The sequence below is a fragment of the Pieris rapae genome, chromosome 19, assembly GCF_905147795.1.
Source record: "Pieris rapae chromosome 19, ilPieRapa1.1, whole genome shotgun sequence".
Taxonomy (NCBI): domain Eukaryota; kingdom Metazoa; phylum Arthropoda; class Insecta; order Lepidoptera; family Pieridae; genus Pieris; species Pieris rapae.
Window position 1 is genome coordinate 372,066 of NC_059527.1, and position 20,184 is coordinate 392,249.

Sequence of the window (20,184 nt, forward strand, 5' to 3'; positions counted from 1 at the left end):
GACAGACACAATATCTGTTAACTCCAAAAGATTCTAACAGATGGCGCTGTGTTAAGAGTACCAACGTTTCACATATTAAGCTATCTACCTTTCACAAAAGTTCTCCTACCGTTTCCCTAGAATAGTTTACTACTATGTAATATAACAAAAACCTTAGCCACGGCAACGCTTGGCCGAGTCTGCTAGTAATAGATATATTTAATAGAATGACAGTAAGTAGATATAAGAACACAGAGAACCTTACCCGAATATTTTTTTTATAATATGTCGTATTGACGAAGAGGAGAAAGCTTAACCTTTTTATGTTATTCTTAAACTTGACTGTAAACTTTTCAAATACCCGCGTGTAACGTCGTTTTTACATAGATATTACAAGCATGGAGTAACGCTGTAACTTTGTAGCTACTATGTGGTTAGTGTCAGAGATTTAATGACACTACAAGCCTACCTAGTGGGTATGACCATTAAGCTATATTTAGGAAAAATCTTAAGTAGAAAAACCGTAACTATATTTTAAATAGCATTTAAAATTATTAGAAAAAAGAAGGTGGAACTAACTTGTTAGTTATTTTCAAAGTTTATCTACGTTATATATATTTCAGTATTACATTGGAAGATACCTACTCCATGATCAGCAAAGTCTGCTAATAAGATTTATATGATCTTATTAGTAGATGTCTTAAAAGAAAATTTTAGATTTTTTAATGGTTAATTATTTTGTGAATATTCTGTTTGTGTGAGCTCGTGACAATTTACGGTAATCGTTATTGGTAACTCAATTAATAGCTTTCTTTTAATCTTCACAACCACTCCCAAATATGGTGTATATTTTGATAATAGAATCTTTAGAATAGAAACTTCTTTAGGCGCATGACGGTAATTTTTTTACGCATGAAACGTCACGAAGACTTGCAGTGTTTTTGTCGTAGAAAAGGAAGAAACCGATTGCAAGAGAGCGAGATCGAAAAAAAATAAACACCATAGTAGCTAGAAATTAGAACTTTAGCACGTTTTCAGTGTATTAACAATGTGAATATAGATATGTACCTATAAATACATGGAGCGGTCATTTACTGGTACATAATCATCTTCTTAAAGAGCTTTTACAGTTCCTAATAATTAATTATTATATATTTTCTATCTCTTTCTAATTATATTATTCTATGAAATTAATGTTGGAAAGTAAATAAGTAAGTAACCTAATTGCAACAAAATATAACTTCCTTTGCCTTTGGATATCAAACGGTATCTAAACTTTATTCATTTGTAGAATAGTTATATGCATTGCAGTTTTAATTGTGATAATGTATTAATTATGTACATTATTGTGATTAGAGCGATAAGTTTTTAACATTGCTAATAAAATTATCATTCCTATAGTACCTAATGGATAATTTAGTTTTTGTAAGCCTCGGCAATATCTAATTATTATGTTTAGGCAGGAAAGTAAGTATGTTAATTTCTTGTATAATTAGGTAATAACAAAAAAAAATAGTAAGTTTATATTTTTAAGTCTCTGAAGTGTAGTTAAATCATACAACGAAAAACCACCAATAAAGATTAAAATCACAATCATCTTCCGTTGACGATACATTTAGTAGAGGCAAATGTCCAATTATTATCTGTCATCAAACTCCGTCCGATAGCGCGGCAAAAAGCTGCGATATTATCGCGAGGGGAGCGGCTTAGGGTCGAGGGGGGTCCGGGGCGTGTCCCAGAGATGGGCGGGGCCAGCCAATGCGCGCGATTGAAAGCCGTCGTCAGTAACGCGCGGCGCGCCGCTTTGAACGCATTCTTTGCGTCGTATGCTCCGTGCTTAGCGATCCGATACTGCGCGAAGTGACCCCTGAATCCTGATCGGTGACCCAGTGAAGTGATTGTGACAGTGTAGTGACCTATGACTAAGTGATTTACTTAACTTTTAAGGTAATGGATTGTTAGTTAAGTGTGGATTTTAATTTTAAGGTACGACAAGCACCTGCATGATGCTAATTAGTAATGACATCGAAAATACTTTCCTATGCTAAGTAGGCAGGTTCATATATTTCCGCAATTAACGGACGATTATAGGAGGTAAACAGAGTTTTTACTTGTTAAATAGGCTGCCTATTTACCTAATTGGTTGTTAATATTTTTATAAGTGAGTCCGTTTTTCTCAATATTTAATGGAAGTAACAGATACAAAAAAATGCTTGAGTTAGGTTTTTCCTATGTCTGATTCAAATACAGCTTGGCCATTTTATAATTTTACAACATTAATCACCTTTCACTGGCCAAGTTATGTTACTTATGATTAAATAACAGTTTTGTTTATTTCTCTGATTTTATAACTTTAGAAATAACGATTCTATTTCGTCTAAATCAAAGTAAAACTTTTCTTGAAATTATTATTTATTTTTAAAAGTCTTTAACATTCCAGTAACTAACATAACACAGACAAATATTAGCGAAACATCGAAGATTCTATCGCAATGAATGATAACTTGTCGAATAAATAAATCAACTCCTATCGGATTCTTATCGGAATTATATGAGCAGGTATCGACTTAACGACTTTGAGCTAAACGAATAAAATAAAAGGGTCTTTTAAACAACTTATAACAGCCAACTCAAAAAGCTTAGACCGTCAAAGTACCTAAATACAAAGTTCTTATCGATTTTAAATTAAAACCGGACTTTTGACTCCAAGAAATTGTTTTTGAAATAGTTAAAATTGATTAATTTCAAAAATATAATGGTCGTATTTGTAACGAAACGGGTGCATCGAATGGTTTCGTTTCATTAACTTGTTAATAATACAATTCGTAAGGATAATTGATAGTTTAGAGCGGTCTAAAATAAAATCACCGTTTTGAAGTCTAAATATGTATAACAGAATCGTGTTAATTATACCACTTACAACTCAAGATCGGCCGGACAGATGTTAGTTATCTCTTTTTTGGTGGCATCTTCTCTAGTCCGAATTGCGGTAAATGTAATAAGTAAAATGTTGGATTATCTTATCAAATAACAATAACTTAATTAATCAATTTTACGAATGCAAACAACATATTGCGGTAACAAAACTGCGCATTATTTTACAACGAATTCGTGCCAGTTCAAGAAATTCCGATCTTGAGGTAAATGAGCATAACCAGGCTTTGATATTGATCAAAGACATGTGTTTTCTCATCATGCATGCATGTATCACAATATTGGCGCTAGAGAGAAGAGGCCAGTAAAACATATTTTCTGTACTTATTTGAAAAATAAAATCCTTAAGGCTTAAGTTAATTGATGTTAACTCTATATTATTCGACTAGACTAGCCGGGTCAGCTAGTATTAATTAAATAAAAAATTTGACTGACTAGTTTTACCATTTCTAATCTTATAGGTTTTTGACATAACAGAGTCACACTCAGCGTAAAGGCAAGCAAGTAAGTAGGCAAGTAGTCTTAGCACGCACTATGTTCAATTCCATCAATTATATTTTTATTCAGAAACCCTGGAAGTTTTCCCCTTGTAATTGAAATCGGCAACCCATATAAATTACATTATTTATTATTATTACGTTTAGTTTATTTGTTTATAAATAAAATAACTACCTACTAGTTGAATTTATATTCTCCTTTCTTTTCTCTTTCTTATTTCTATTTTATAGTAGGTATACACTTTCAAAATTCATCATGTGGTTTTATATGGTTTTGCGATAAATGCATTATTATTATTATTATTATCTGTCATCATCATCAGCCTCTTTATTGATTCATTTCTGGATGTAGGCCTTCTCTTTTTTCTTCCAGTAGGCCCTACACTGGCCTTTCTGTATATCCACTGGGAGCCTGCGGGTCCATCGGTAGGTACTTGTCCATTTGGCCTGCCCACAAATAAGTAAAAAAGATCTGTAATTAAGAAACCAGTTTACGAAATTAGACAAGAACTATGTTTCTAAATACATATGATTAAGTAAACTTGACTTGTATCTGTGGCTACTAGGTCTGACAGATTCAGATGTCATCTACGGCTACAGACAATGTATAGGTAGCTATGTCTTTGCCTATGTGAAGATTATAGTAGTTTTTGGTTCCTAAAAAGTGTGACTGTTATTTGTAATTGGTTTAATCCTAAAAGCAACATTTCATGTAAAGGACATCAAACTTATATTTCAATTTAAAAATAAATATCTTAAATACATGCTTAAATATATCTAATATATATTATTTACTATAGATATATCTAATATTTCTATTCAACACGTACTCACAGTGGGATAGGTAAGTATTCCCGACAAATATCTAATGAAAGCTACATTTAATCTGTAAATTATAACTTTAATAAAATCAGTGCTGCTATAACTTATTTAGGTCTCGGTCTCATTTTCTGTACCAGTTTCATGATCATCAAACTAATAGGCAAGTAGGTGATCAGCCTGACACACGCCGTCGACTTTTTGGGTCTAAGGCAAGCTGGTTTCCTCACTCACCTTCACCAAAGTGCACAGCCAGGGATTGAGCCTATGACCACATTTAAGTTACAATTAAGTAGGCCAACACTACTTAATTGTAACTTAAATGTGAGACAATATTATAAAAACGTTTAAACTTAAAAATACAAACACAATGATTTTAATCAAAAATTGTTTTATTGTATCTACTCCATACCTTCTTCAAATAGATAAGTAGATATTTAGAGCACACGAAGCCTAAAGTGAAGTCCAATCATGCCTGGTCTTCCGACGGAATTAATGAATATACCACTACTGATAGTAGAAAAGTCTGAACTTTTGATAAAGTTTGGCATCTAATCTATAACACTTGAAATTCGTCTGAAGGAGCTTTATAAGATATTTTCATCATGAAACATGCTCCGAACTGTATTGTCATTTAAGATCTAAAGTGGAAAAGGGCCTAAAACATTTGCCGTCTTCAAACTTAATCAAAACTAATGTGCATACTGTAGAAAACTGTTGTTATCATAGCTAACGGATCTCATATACAGTTACAAATAAAAAAGTTTAATTTATACAATTAATAATTACTTAAATGTACGTAGATGTTAAAACACTCGGCGTATCACAGATTAATTAGCAGTTTAATAAACTTAACCATATATTTTCTTATAAGTCGAGGGCAAACGAGCATGAGGAGACTTGTCAGGTGTTAAGTGACACCACCGCCTATACATAAAGATAGCTCGCGAGTGCATTTAGACGTTAGGAATTCCTTTTTCCTGGAGGATCCTAAAGTTTTGAAGAACATCGCAAAAGCCCGAGTAGTCGTTCAGTTATTGAATGGCGGACATCAAAATGGTACCTACTTTGAATTTTTATGAATTTTATATTCTGCTTTTACGTCTGATGATGGAATTCTTTACAGATCCAAATAACCCAGAACTAACTTGAATACAATCTCTTGAATTTTGTGGAAATAGTAGGAATATTTATTAAAAGAGACACATTCAGCCTAGTGTAACGAATTGCTAGACTCTGATGTGAGATCTAGGTTCGATTCCCATCTGTACACTAATGGACTTTATTTTTATGTGCGCATTTCACATTAGAATTATTCATTTTGAACGAACGGTGGTGGATAATATCGTAAGGAAACCGGAATATCTTACACCCAAAAAGCCGAGTGTGTCAGGCACAGGAAGCAGGATCACCTACTGCTTATTAGATTAACAAACGATGACGAAAGATACTCAGAAATCTGAGGCCCAGACCTAAATAAAGGTATGCCTTGGCCGCAACGCTCTTTTTCATAGACTTTGCCTCAAAAGGCTGAAACGTCACAATAAAATTAATCTTAAGAAATGCATTAAACCAAAACAAATGAAAAGTACCAAACAAAAGTTAATTATTTACCATTTTCTCAGTTTTTTAATTTCTCCCAAGTCGTTTGCCGTACAAGTATAACCATATGTCAACTTGTTCGACCAGTTAAGTAAACTGCTTTAACTGTCCATTCGTTTTTAGGGTTCAGGAATCGAGATTCTCTTAATCCTTCAAATGTGAAGATGGTAGACTTCATTTCTCTTTTTAATTGTGTGTTGTACAACATCGCATATATCAAACTAGCTTTTCTGTGTCACCTACACATAAACTTAGGAAGTATCTGACATATATTTATTTATTTATTTATAAATATATGTAAGTGCTAAAACAATGTATACGCATAAAATTATACAAGAAAATATTACATCACAAATTTTACATACATACACATCAATTATATTGGAACCTAACCAAGCTAACAAAGGACAAAATTAAACAAGCAATGAAAAAAGTAAAAAAAATAACTAAAACTAAATAAAAACTTAAACCTCATTAGGAGCTTCTAAAAGCCTTACATCACATAGAATTCAATTATTATTATATTATAGGTTCTATTAGCACAAGCAATTAAAGGTATCGATTTCGTATATTTATTTTTAATTATAGATTTATTTATGTTCGAAGATACTGTATACAACCTTGCAGCACTGCTTCCATATGTTACACAGTTAAAAGTAGCTAATTATATAAATAGTTAACGCAGAACCCTCACTCGCTGTGCAGTACTGGTTATTCTTATTGGACTTTTTAAGGTCGTCCAGAAACCAGTTATTTTATAGAAAACATCGCAAAACGGAGCGTTTACTTTTAATTAATCTTAATAATTAAATCTAATTCTCAGTCTGCATCGTAAATCTTGGGTAGGTCTAATGTAAAAATGCATTCGTTATGCAATTCGTAAATACAAAGTATTGTAGGATTAACTGTTAGCTAAATATGAGTAAATAAATATGCTGTTTTGTTGGTAAATTTGCTTAAACAGAAGACGTAAAACAAATGAATGTTTGTGAATGTTACTTGTCAATTCGCTAATGGTGAGTGCTTCCTAAAATAAATATTAATTTGGGTTATGTAGTCTTTGAATAAATATAAGTTAGCTGACATAGTTGTATTCAAATAAATTGTAGTCATTTATTTAAATACTGCTATTAATGCAAGACCGTATTTACTATGTATATTATTTACTCCCTTTAACATTTCGTACTCTTTAGAAAGAAACTGTCACATCAAGTTCACTAATTTGATTAGAGATTATTAAAATATTGAAAATTTCTAATATCACATAACATTTTCTGTGTAATACTTGATAATTCCAGCTTAAATATACTGTCAGCTTTCAAACTGCCATTGTGATGTAAATTACTTAATACTTGGCAGAACTGACGAGGTTAAGTTACTTTTTCTTATTAATTAACAATAATTCAATATAATTAATAATCTCATAATACAGTGTAAGAATAATAATATGTTTGAGATAATAAAACCAATGGCGTGACAGGTTAAGGATAATATAATCAGATTTTTTATCTGTCACGTGATTTCTTAGTAGGTTATACGCGCGAAGTCGTATTTTACTAATAATAATCAATCGGCTTATTGCGAAGAAAGTGGTGCATTGAGATTGATGAATTATGAAAAAACGCAATTGCGAAAAAATAGGCATGCAAATGTCATATTTATCGTCATAATAATAATTAGAACAGTTAAATTAGAGCAGTTGTGGCCTAGTGGATTCAACGTCCGACTCTTATACCTGAGAATGCAAGTTCAGATCCCCGGTTGCGCATGAGCTTTCTTGGTATGTGCGCATGTAAAAATTCTCTGAAACGGTAAAGCAAAACATCGTGAGGAAACCGGCTTGCCTAAGACCCAAAAATTCGACGGCATTTATCAAGCACACCATTGATCTAGGACTTGATTGTAAGTTTTCCACTAGATCAAAAACGTCCTGACTCAAACACCATGTGTTTTCCACTGGAAAAACGAATATTATAAAGTATACGAATATATAAGGAATATTATAAAGTATTTGTTTCTATAGCAGCTTTTTACCGGTATCAAACATGATAGGTACTATCGTCGGTAAACATTTATATTAAAACTGAGAAAGTTTTTGATGATGAATGTTCAATTACATTTGCATACAAAAGCAGAATGGAGGCGCTGTTGTAACATATGGAACCATTGATAAGAGTAAAAAAACATTCACTTACGAAAATAACAAATAGCATGACAGAAGCACATAATATTTATCTACAATCGACGTTCATTCGTAGATAAATTTTTAAATTGTGGTTTGCGTTTGAGCACTTTGTTGATTGAAGCTTTAAATTGGCAATCTCAATTCATGTTTTAGTTCCATTTAACATATGGGTGGGTTATAGATAAATAAAATAATATAGCTATAGAACTTACTTGACTTTTCCATTTTGCTTTATTATTTCTTAAATATGTATAAACAGCTTTATTTTTTTTAATAAAATCTTGCCAACGCTCGGCACATTGATACATTGGTAAAAGAACTACAAACTACACTGTAGTTTGTAGTTATGTGACAACAGTGTTATGTGACAAATATTTATAGACAAATATTATATACATAAGAGAGAAAAGGGCAGACTAGCGATTCTAAAGTACGATAAAATTATTTATTTAAAAAATCCAAACACTGTCTCTGAAAGGTCAAGACCAGGAAAAAAGAAGAGAAACCAGTCAACGTCACCAGAGTCGAAAGAAGACAACTGCGAATCCGATACAACAAGAAAAGCAGCGAAAAAATTATATAAAAACAATCACATAGACAACTACTTGACAAAAAAAACAAACTCCAAACGTCTCGCTCTAGAAGAATCTACAGCATGTCAATAACAATTACAAGCGCCCCCTACACCTCTCCCAAGCCGGCTGGTCACCGTGGGGGAAAAAGACTATTACCCTTCAAATCCCAAAATAAAAAATAATTCCCTCAAAATAATCAATCGCCAAAAAGACAATCAGCACCTGTATATTGCAACAATTAATACTCTCACTCTAAGAAAGGAAGAAAGCCTTACTGAGCTAATATTAGCAATTGAAAAAATTCACTGGTCCATTATAGGCCTTAGCGAAGTTCGGAGACTAGGAGAAGAAATAGAAGACCACGGTAATTTTGTATTTTATTTTAAAGGCGAAACATCAGGCAAATATGGAGTCGGATTTCTTATAAAAAAAGAACTTAAAAAGAATATCGAGGAGTTCTTGGGAATATCTGAACGAATTGCTATTCTGAACATTACAATGCCACAATCGAACGCAAAATGGTCTATAGTACAGATTTACAGCCCTACGGAACAAGCCAGTAACGCCGATGTAGATTCCTTCTACGCAGATCTTAGAAGAGCTATATTAAATTATACACATAAAAATCTCATTGTTATGGGAGATTATAATGCTCAACTAGGTAAGAGAAGAAAAGGAGAAGAAATTATACTAGGCCCTTACTGTACAGGGAAAAGAAACAGGAATGGAACTAAACTTATAGAATTAGCATACGAAAATAATTTAAAGGTTCTAAATAGTATGTACAAAAAAAGACCGTCAAATAGATGGACATGGATTTCACCAAACGGACTCTATAAAAATGAAATCGATTTTATTCTCACAAATAGGGCTAACATGTTCAGCGACTGTACAATTCTTAAGAATCTAAACTTCAATACTAACCACCGTATGGTCAGAGCTAATCTAAAAATAAAATTAGATAAGACTAGACCTTTTAAAGCTAGGACAAGCGAATCAAAACACCTTATCGGTAATATCAGCGAAATAAAAGAACATTTAATCCAACTAAACTTGGAAGAATTATCAGTACAAGAAAAATACAACAATGTTTTAGAAGCCATAACTTACAGCTCAAACAGAGTGCCTCCAAATAGAAACAAGTGGCATTCGGTATCAGACGAGACGTCCTTACTCCTTAAGCAAAGGCAGGAATTAATTAAATTGGAGAATAAAACGAAATCGATCAGAGTAGAAATAACGAAGCTTAGTAAACAAATTAAATTATCACTTAGGCAAGACATACAAAAACTAAGATTAGACACACTTGAACGGTACATAAACAAAACTGGTGGCATCAAGAAAGCTGTCAAAGAACTAAAAACTAATATTAACTGGATCCCAAATATAAATAACAAAAGAGGATATAAAATAACCAAACGCCCGGATATTGTCTCAACGGCGACAGATTTCTACAAACAACTATACTCTACCCAAACAAGCAGAAAGAAAGAAACGACGCTAGAAGATGGAGAAGAGGTACCTGATATATTGCCAAGGGAGGTAGAAAGGGCTATCGAGACCCTGAAAAAGGACAAATCACCGGGTCCAGATTACGTCACCAACGAGCTTTTGATAAGTCTAAAGGAAGTATTGGTACCTACTTTCACCGTTCTCTTTAATGAGATAGTTAGAACGGAATCAATACCGGAACAATGGGCAAACTCGACGATAACACTTATACACAAAAAAGGAGACAAGAGTGACATCAACAACTACAGGCCCATAAGCTCTATAACGAATATATACAAAGTCTTCGCTAAAATAATTCTACATAGACTTGGTAAAATCTTAGATGACAACCAACCTATAGAGCAGGCAGGTTTCCGGAGTGGATATTCGACAATAGACCATATCTTCGTAGTAAGGCAAATCTTAGAAAAAAGCAAAGAATATAATCTCCCAATCTACCTATGCTTTGTTGATTATTCTAAGGCGTTTGACTCTCTGGAACATGAAAAAATATGGCAAGCCTTGCAAAGTCAGGGGATAAACAATAAATATATAAAAATAATCAGGAATATATATAAAAATGGAAAAACTAGAATAAAAATGGATAAATTAGGAGGGATTATAAATATTGAACGGGGAGTGGGACAGGGAGACCCTCTATCACCTAAACTGTTTTCAGCTGTTCTGGAGGAAATTTTCAAAAAACTAAGTTGGGATAAGTACGGACTAATGATAAACGGCGAAAGATTGAACCACTTAAGGTTTGCAGACGACCTAATTCTATTTGCCTCAACACGCGATGAACTGGAGAAGATGGTCTCAGACCTTGACACAGAAAGTAGGTTTGTCGGTCTGAAAATGAATACCGAGAAAACCAAAGTAATGACGAATTCCAGAAAGGAAAAAGTACTGTTAAATAACAATATTATAGAATACGTAGATGAGTACTTGTACCTCGGGCAGACAATATCTATGACCGATTCAACAACAAAAGAAATCGACACAAGAATAGCAAAAGCATGGAAGAGCTTTTGGGCGCTTAAAGAAGTCATGAAAAATAAGAAAACAAGCATGGTAATTAAAAGAAAGGTCTTCAATACTTATGTACTACCTGTACTACCATATGGATCACAAACTTGGGCGCCTACTAAAGCGCAGTATACAAAGCTACAGGTGTGTCAAAGAGCGATGGAACGATGTATGATAGGGAAAACAAGAAGAGACAAAATAAAGAATACAGTATTAAGGAAAATAACTAAGGTAACAGATGTTACAACAACGATCAAGAAGCTAAAGTGGAAATGGGTGGGACACATCGCAAGAGGTACAGAAAAGTGGAGCAAAAAACTGCTTAACTGGTGCCCAAGGTACAGCAAGCGCAAAAGAGGGAGACAACTGAGAAGGTGGATTGACCACATTAAAGAAACGGCAGGTGGTACATGGCAGAGAGTGGCACAGTGTAGAGAGGAATGGCGGGATTTGGAGGAGGCCTTTGCCAAAAAAGGGCACACAGATGCACCTGAATTAGATTAAAATGAAAATTTGTTTAAATGTATAAAATATATAATGTAAATTATCTGAATAAAGGCTATTATTATTATTATTATTATTATTATTATTATTATATACATACACGAAGAATATTAAGCAAAACAAAATTGAGCACCTATGGATATCCAGATTTTAGATCCTTTATGAGAATTCTATATCTAGACATCGGTGAGCATTGACCAAAAGGTGTTCTTCGGAAAGGAGGTATAATGGAATGGTGGGTTACCTGGGGTATCTAGGTTGGGGCAATGAAATGACATCATCTTAAAGTGAGCCAAGAGCCTGGTTTCGTATGATGGCTTTTTTTCGGGATACCACTCTAGAAATGAACATGTCTATTGTCTGTATTACATTGCATAAACATAGGAGTATATCACGAATTAAATATTAAATTATTCAAATTACTTAAAATAATAAGTTTTGTTAAACTTTTATTAAATAAAAAGCTATGTTGTATTTTTGGGCTTTCAGTGACTAAGAGGGAACAATAGCGGTTCTATATCGACTTGTTTTCCTAACCATCTGTTTAACTTCCAGATAAGCGTACGCGCCAGAGCGCGTTGCGCCAACACAGGGGCACGGTCATTGTGTGTGGGGCACGAGCTGTTAGCGGGCACGGTCAGTAGGGTGCGGGTAGTGGGGGCATGGGGCGCGCGGCGCGGGCGGGATGGCGGTGAGCTGCCCCGAGGTGATGTACGGCGCGTACTACCCCTACTTGTACGGCCGCGGCGCCGCCAGATCATTCCATCACGCGCCGCACTTTCAGTACGATCGGGTCAGTATCCACTTCTACTAATAGTTTATAAGTTGTTTTACAGTAGAACCTAAAATTAGTACATTTTTACAGCAGATAAACCGTAATATAACTATGTAATTTAAACCATATATAATCGTTAAAAGTTAAAAGAACATTTTTATTTACTAGAAAACGTGGCTAAGAACTAGATAGCTTCCGCTACCGAGGCATTGTTCATGTATCAATAATTTGTAAGTCTCGTAAGACAAAACGGTCATATTAGTCATGTTCGCGCGTAAAGAATTCGCGATTTACATACTCATTTGCATACAAGAATCCAATATGGATATCAAGTAGTACTATTTTAAATACTTAAATGAGCTTTTTAAGGTAACACAATAGTCGTTACTGTCTATTTATTTGATTATATAATACACAAATTAAATATTCATTATAAACTATATTTTGTAGTCTTCTCGTTGAATAAGACAAAGATTGCCATTGATTGTAGCTAGAATTTATGCCGACATTTACTTCATAAGAGCACATATTTTAAATTTCTAATCGGAATGAAGACAGGATTCTGTTAGTTTCTTAAAGTTACTAAAACCTTTCTACAGAATATTTTAAACGCGTGGAAATTTGTTTTTAATTATATTTTAATAATTTGGTCTTTGTATCATTTCTCGACCTTGAACAAAATTTTGTTTGCTTAAATTATACTTATTATATAATATATTAAATAGATTATGTGTATATTTTCCAATTAATAGTAAGTCACTGTTCTTCTGATCCTTAAAGGCACTAAATTCTGGAATTTAATTCAATTTAAAGTCTTTGACATATGAAAGTGAAAACAGAGTAAAGTGGGTCGCACCTTTATGCCTAGACTATAAAGATAAGCTCATTAGCTGTGATACCTGATACCGAGATTCACAGATAACCGCCACCTGTTACGATAAAGGTTTTACTCAAAACTAATAAAATTATAAAGTATTTTTTCCAGTTTCAAAATTAACATTTTAATAAATGTATTTAATATTTTGTACTAGTAACTACAATTGTATTTTTAAATTGCTGCCTACGTTTTGAATACCTAAATATTACTGACATATAATAGCTGAAGTATGCAGCTTTCCATGTGATACATTTATGACACTGACGGGTCACCAATTCACTTACAAAGGGACAGAAAATATCCATCCATCTGGTTGGTGAACAAGGAAGCGATCTTTTACTTTCTGTGTTACCAACTACGATGAGTTTCTCTAAGTTCTTTCTGTGCAATGTATAGCTGAAATAAGAGATAATTTCTCTTAAAATTCGTCATATGGTAGACAGTAACCTCCCTTGACTTGCGAACTTGTAGTAAATTTACAATTAATTTAATTTTTTTTGACGTTCATAAGTGTACTTGTTTACCTACATGAATAAAGATATTTTGTTGTTGTTGTTGTTGTAGTAGACTGCCTATGTGGGGTTGGGGCAGGATCGATGTTTTGGTGCTCTTCGCAGTCCAGGGTATTCTTATTATACGCCTCCAGCACCACATCTTAAAGGCTACCTTTCATTTTATTTTTGAAATGTAAAGTACATTAAATTTAATATGAAAAGATAGGTTAAAATTCCATAATTCTGTATCCGAACATGACACATTCATGACAGGCATGGTAAGACTGGCTGAAGTCTGTTTTAGTTTTTATTCCTGAGTAGGTACTTGTAGTACCTACTTATAAGATTTTATTATACATACATATATACCACAGTACCTACAGTTATACGAAGATGATTTTGTTCACATATTTTTCCAGTCATTGATGCAAATTTATCTACATACAATTAGGTTTTGAATTATATTTTAAATTACAATAATTCTATAGATATATTTTTACATGATCAAATTAATAATAAAGTACCAGGTTTGATTCAAATTACAAAAAAGTAAATTTCTAAAACGAAAGTTGAGTTTTATTTAATTTTGTCTTTTTGATGTAAACGGAGGCTCATCTGATGTTAAGTAATACCGCCGCCCATGGAAACTGACATTGCCAGAAAGCTCTCTAGTGCGTTGTCGGCCTTTAGGAATTAGTCCGCTCTTGTCTGTAGTATAATAAATTATTGTTAAGGAATTATACCAAGATTTGTTCGCGCGTATTATTTATCTCATAACTCATAACTAAGTGTCGATTTACACAATTTATATTCCTATTTAACATACACTTATTATGCCTTGTTATTTATTTATGAGTGGTAACATAGCCATTCAAAATTTCAGTATTTTTCCCTTGTCTCTGAACATACCTACTATATATTAAAGCTTCGACTTATTTAAGCTATCGTGGAATATGCTTAATTGAGAATGTAGCGCTAAATCAATTGTATCATGAACACACCCCACATACACCCCTCACTTTCACACCATCACACAGCACAGCTGAATTAGGTAATACGTACTTATTAAATAATTTTGCTTTTCGTTATTATGTATACCATCTTTGGCTATATCTTTAGTTTCTATGTTTTTGTTTATATGTTTTGGTACGCAAAACGTGCCAAATTTGAGTCTAATTGCGGAAAATTAGTCCACCTATGGTTTCTGTTGTATATAAATTATGTTTGCTGCACTACAAAATAAATAAATAAAATCTACTAAACTAGTCATGGATATCAAATGTATTCTATATAATCACGAAGGCTACTGGAATTGTCCAGCTTATCATAGTTATTACCACTACAAGTATTCATTATTACCAATCCTGCCTATAAAACAGTAATTACTCTAGGACTTACACCAGCTTAAAAATATAAAAAATATCAATGGCCAACAGCCTTTTTTGGTGCGGGCATCAGATTTCTGTAACTGTATCCTTCTGAAGACTTTTTGGATCTAATTCACCTCGGTTTCCTTTTTTTTTTTTTTTTTTTTATAGAACAGGGGGCAAACGGGCAGGAGGCTCACCTGATGTTAAGTGATACCGCCGCCCATGGACACCCTCAATGCCAGAGGGCTCGCGAGTGCGTTGCCGGCCTTTTAAGAATTATTCCTTACTATTTCCTTCACCGTTCGAGTGAATTTCAAATATGCACATATAAAGAAAGTCCATTAGTGCAAACGCAGGATCGAACCTACGACCTCAGGTATAAGAGTCGCACGCTGCAGCCACTGACACTAGCCTTACTCCATAATTTGCGCTTTTTAATTCGCCATAACATAAATCAACTCTTGAAGCATACGATTTATGTAGGTACTTAATTAACGATATTTTATTCGTTGTGTAATTCCCGCATTAGGGCACTGTCGCATTACATCTGCAATAATTAAATAGGCCTTGACATTAGAGCGGTAAGGTTCGCCTGAGAAAATATTACTCTATATTAATATTGTATGAAGAGCCTTTAGGGCTGCGTTTAGTTTTTAAATTGAATACACGCTCTGTTTTTATTTTTTCCTTCAAGAAAAGAGCGTAGCAATTCTTAAAAGGCCGGCAACACACTCGGGAGCCCTCTGGCATCACTTAACATCAGGTGAACCTCCTGCCCGTTCTATGAAACAAAAAAAGCCTCCAGCCTGTGAAATATAAAAATCCATTGGATATTTTCATAATACATATATACGTTTTAGTACTCCTTGCGTTCTATTGATAAACGACCACTATGAATTAATTTATTATCTGTATGTAAATAAATCGTGGGTTTAGTTAAATCAATTTAAATGTAGGATAATATTCACTTGCCCTGGAGAACTACTATGCCTGTTTTATTGTTTTGTATGTTTTATTTACTTGGTTGAAATTTGGCTGTAATTTTGTTATAAAAAAATCCATAAGACTTTATTCTACGGAAAGTATTTTGTGCACAATGTTAATAATATCTACTCGTTTACCTAATTTAACTTTTTTGAAGTAGAAAGCAACTGCCATAAAGATAGTTAATTAATAATAAGTTTTAGTTTAGATTGTAATTTTACAAAATAATCATAAACGTTAATGCGACAGCTTAAAAACAAAATAAAGAGTAATAATAATATATCTCAGTTTCACCAGCGTCATAATATTTTCGCGACACGGTAATACGTTATTCTGTTCTAGAAATTTGTCAAAATGAGCTGTAATGGCGGTTACTGTATCGTCCGTAATTATGTTGAAACAGTGAAACAATCGTAAAACGCTTTGGCTTATCAGTTTAATTAGATAAATACCTTAGACAATTAGTTATTTTTTATCTGTTTGCACTTAATACCCAACAACATTGTTTAAATCGTGATATAGGAAAGCGGCTATGAAATTTATATTATTACAGACTATCAAACAGTCTGTTAATCTGTAATCTAGTAATATTATCAAATCGAGTAAACCACAAATATTAACGGTATGAACTGTCACAACTTTGACGTTGTTAATTTATGAACTCTGTGACATAATGACATTGGCAGCTGACAGCAGCGCCATTATTGCTCGGCTATATTTTCAAATCTCGAAAAATCGTCAAAATATGTTTTAAATCCAAGTTTATAACTTTCCCGTTAAAATGGCATAAGTGAATCAATGGCAGCCCTATGGACTAGAGCTTTACAAGTGATTGAGGAAATAATTGATGTGAACATTAGTATTGATATATCACGATTTCTTGTTATAGTTTTTCCTATATTATGTAATATAAGTCTTTTCCTTCTTTAATCGAAACATTTATTAACATCAGGTATGTTATAAATATATGCATACAGTAAAACTACAATTTACTTTAATAACTCACCCAGTGGCGCTAGAACCACTATGTTTATAAGCAAGTACATATATAATAATCAGCCTTTCCGTGCCATGATGGTGACTGTCTTAGTCTAAGGCCAGTTTCCTCTCGGAGGTTTCCTTCACTGTACGAGCCACTAATGCGTAAATAGACTGAAAATTCTTGTAGGTTCGATCCCCGGCCGTGTAGCCCAATACAATAGGCCCAATATTTACTATTAGAGCTAATGTTAAATTTGCACATAGGATATATAAATCTGAGGCCCTTTTCTGAGGATTTTTTTGATAATAATATTTTTTTTTAAGTTGAACGTCCAAAGTGCAACCAATGCGGGGGACTACAGCGCTGCCGGTGCGCTTAGTACGGGCTCGGCGTCTTCCGGTGCGCACTCGCCCGCCTCGCCGCCACATGCTCATGGGCTGCATACGGCCCACACAGCCCACGCAGCCCATGCGGCCCATACAGCACACGCGACTCACACGGCCCATCCAACGCACTCAGCCCATTTGCACGCGCATCATGCCCATTCGCCAAGGTTGCGAACTAAGGAGGAAGAAGGACGAGCTAGCGCCGATGGTAAGCTCAGTTGTCCTTTTTAATTTTATGATGTAATTAACTTTAAAGCCGACCTATTTTGTTAGTAATTTTTATTGTATTTAAATTTTTAAACGTTGGAAAAATTTATAGTAGAGTTGTCATACATTTTAGAAAACATAGTTTGTAACATACCTATACTGTGGATATAGCATTATGTGGTGAACTTTAATAAATAAATTAATAACGCACAACTATAATATTTTGGACAATATTGTAATACTAACACAATAATAACCATATCAACGATCTGCTTAAATAAAAAAAAATTATATAAATTCTGTAGTTTTTAATAAAATTTATAACAGTGTCTTAAGATGAAATATGTAAAACCTTATAATTATTTTACTAATATATTAGGCGGCGGCTCATCCGAGTCGGAGGGGGAATGTGGGGCGAGTGGGCGTGCACGTGCGCAGTACGTCAGCGCCAACTGCGTTGTCTTCACGCACTACTCTGGCGACGTCGCGGCCGTCGTCGACGAACACTTCGCCAGGGCCCTTTCTATTGACAAACCAAAAGGTAAATACAATTCTCGAATTTATACTATTTATCCTAACTAAAGTCGATTGCATTCTTCAATATATTTCTTTTGGCAAATTAAATAAATATAGCCTCTGATCGTTATTTACAAACAAAGAAGCTAATAATTTTTTTAACAACCAGATTTATGGTAAGGTTTTCTTCTGACATAGGTCTCTCCTATTCTAGCCCGACCTATCCTGGCTATTCTGCTCCATCTCGGCGGTAGACTATTTGACCATATAATATGTACTTAATGCTCCTGGTCTGTATCCAACAGAAAGATAAATTCTTTCTGTTGGATACAACTTAATACATATTTGGTCCCGTTTCCGTATTCTAGAAGACGGCTCTTGTAATTATATGTTTAGTATACTCCATGTTTCGTCACTTCTTCTCGATATTATTTTCCCGCCAAATGTAAATTAATAGTACTAATCCACCTAAAAGCAAAAACAGATAGAAACTATAGATAGATTCATTTAATATTTAAATGAGAAACAAGTACAAATTTCTTTGAATACAGACTTGAAAAGAACAAGAACACTATTGACTTCCTATAATATAACCACGCCACGTTAAATTATGGTGCTGCTTAACATCTTTGTAATGGTTATTAACTTATGCAAATATTTGTTAAATCAGTGGCACTACAACCTTTTTAGGTCTGGGTATCAGATTTCTGCATCTGTTTTATGATCATATGTCAATCATATGATTATAGGCAAGTAGGTGATCACTATCTTGTGCACACGCCGTCGATTTCGACGTCAGGAATGAAAGTCGCTGAAGACACTAGGCCGTTCTTGCAAATATACCCAGACTCAATCACACCGAGTTATCGGTAAAACAAAAAGAAAATATGGATTTTGCGCCATTCATACATGAAAAGTTATAGGCGATTGTGCGTGATATTATGACTCTCACGCGTGACGGCAGCCATAATATTATTCCGCAGGTGTCGCGCAACTTTACGGCTTACAAAAACAATACATCATGCAATAAACATACAGGATCAATCGCTTCACACGAATATTACGTATTATTACTAGCTTTTACTCGCACTTTTGTGGTTCACTGAGTGTAAATGAAACGTGTTGATACGTATTGTATAAACTTAGCACGTGCAATGTTTGTTATTTGGTGTCACAATATTTCGGTCGTCTTTATGAGTGTGACATAAATGACATACGAACACAGTGTCAAAACATTAGAACTCTACTAGCATTATCATTAACTAGACTGTTAACATTACCTTAGTTTAAGTTATTTAGTGTTGTAGAAAATCAATTTAACATATCATTCATATTAACAATAATTATTATATGTATCCCTTTTAACTTTATTTGGGAAGGAAAAATCTTGAGTGTACATAAATAATAAAACAATATTTTCTCCACTCGTTCTAAGCACTTTTACGAATATCCGAAATATTGATTATATGTTTTAAGTAATAGAATAAATATACCGACATCAAAAACAATCATATCAATGGTTTTAATAAAGTCTTTCATGTGAATCTAGCTTTGTCAAAATCTTAAAGCTTTATAATTACGCCGTTATCAATATGTAACTTATTGCTTTTGTACTTTTTTAAATTGTATATATAATTGTTATGTATAGTATATATAATGTTATAGAGATACTACTCCTACTATTTATTTATTTATTTATTTATTTATTGGGAAACCAAACAGAGACATCCTTAATAAAAACATAGTCAAAAACAAAACAAATACAAACACACTGGATGCATCTACAACAGGTTACACTTATATAACAACTATTGAAGGAATAATCATAAAAAATTACAAAGAACAATTTAGTTAATAAATTAATGTGATCTATTCTGCAATATATATTATATAACGACCGAAGTACAAATTAAAGTTGCAACTGGTCAATCTATTAACAGGGTTAGAAAGCGGACTGTAAGAAGACCGGTTTTTTTAA

General features: G+C 33.6%; 1 protein-coding gene across 2 annotated transcripts in view; it reads left to right on the forward strand.

The window, feature by feature from the left end:
- The first annotated feature begins 1,780 nt into the window (after positions 1–1,780).
- The window catches only part of LOC110997890 (protein vestigial), a 34,618-nt gene continuing 16,214 nt past the window's right edge, over positions 1,781–20,184 (forward strand). Inside the window, exons 1-4 of one of the 2 annotated variants that reach the window (XM_045632390.1) lie at positions 1,781–1,965; positions 12,171–12,408; positions 17,421–17,691; positions 18,070–18,231. In XM_045632390.1, coding sequence (XP_045488346.1) covers positions 12,301–12,408; positions 17,421–17,691; positions 18,070–18,231 — 541 coding nt within the window. In that variant the 5' untranslated portion in view covers positions 1,781–1,965; positions 12,171–12,300. The remainder of the gene's footprint in view (positions 1,966–12,170; positions 12,409–17,420; positions 17,692–18,069; positions 18,232–20,184) is intronic. The other variant, XM_045632389.1, reaches the window with a different exon arrangement.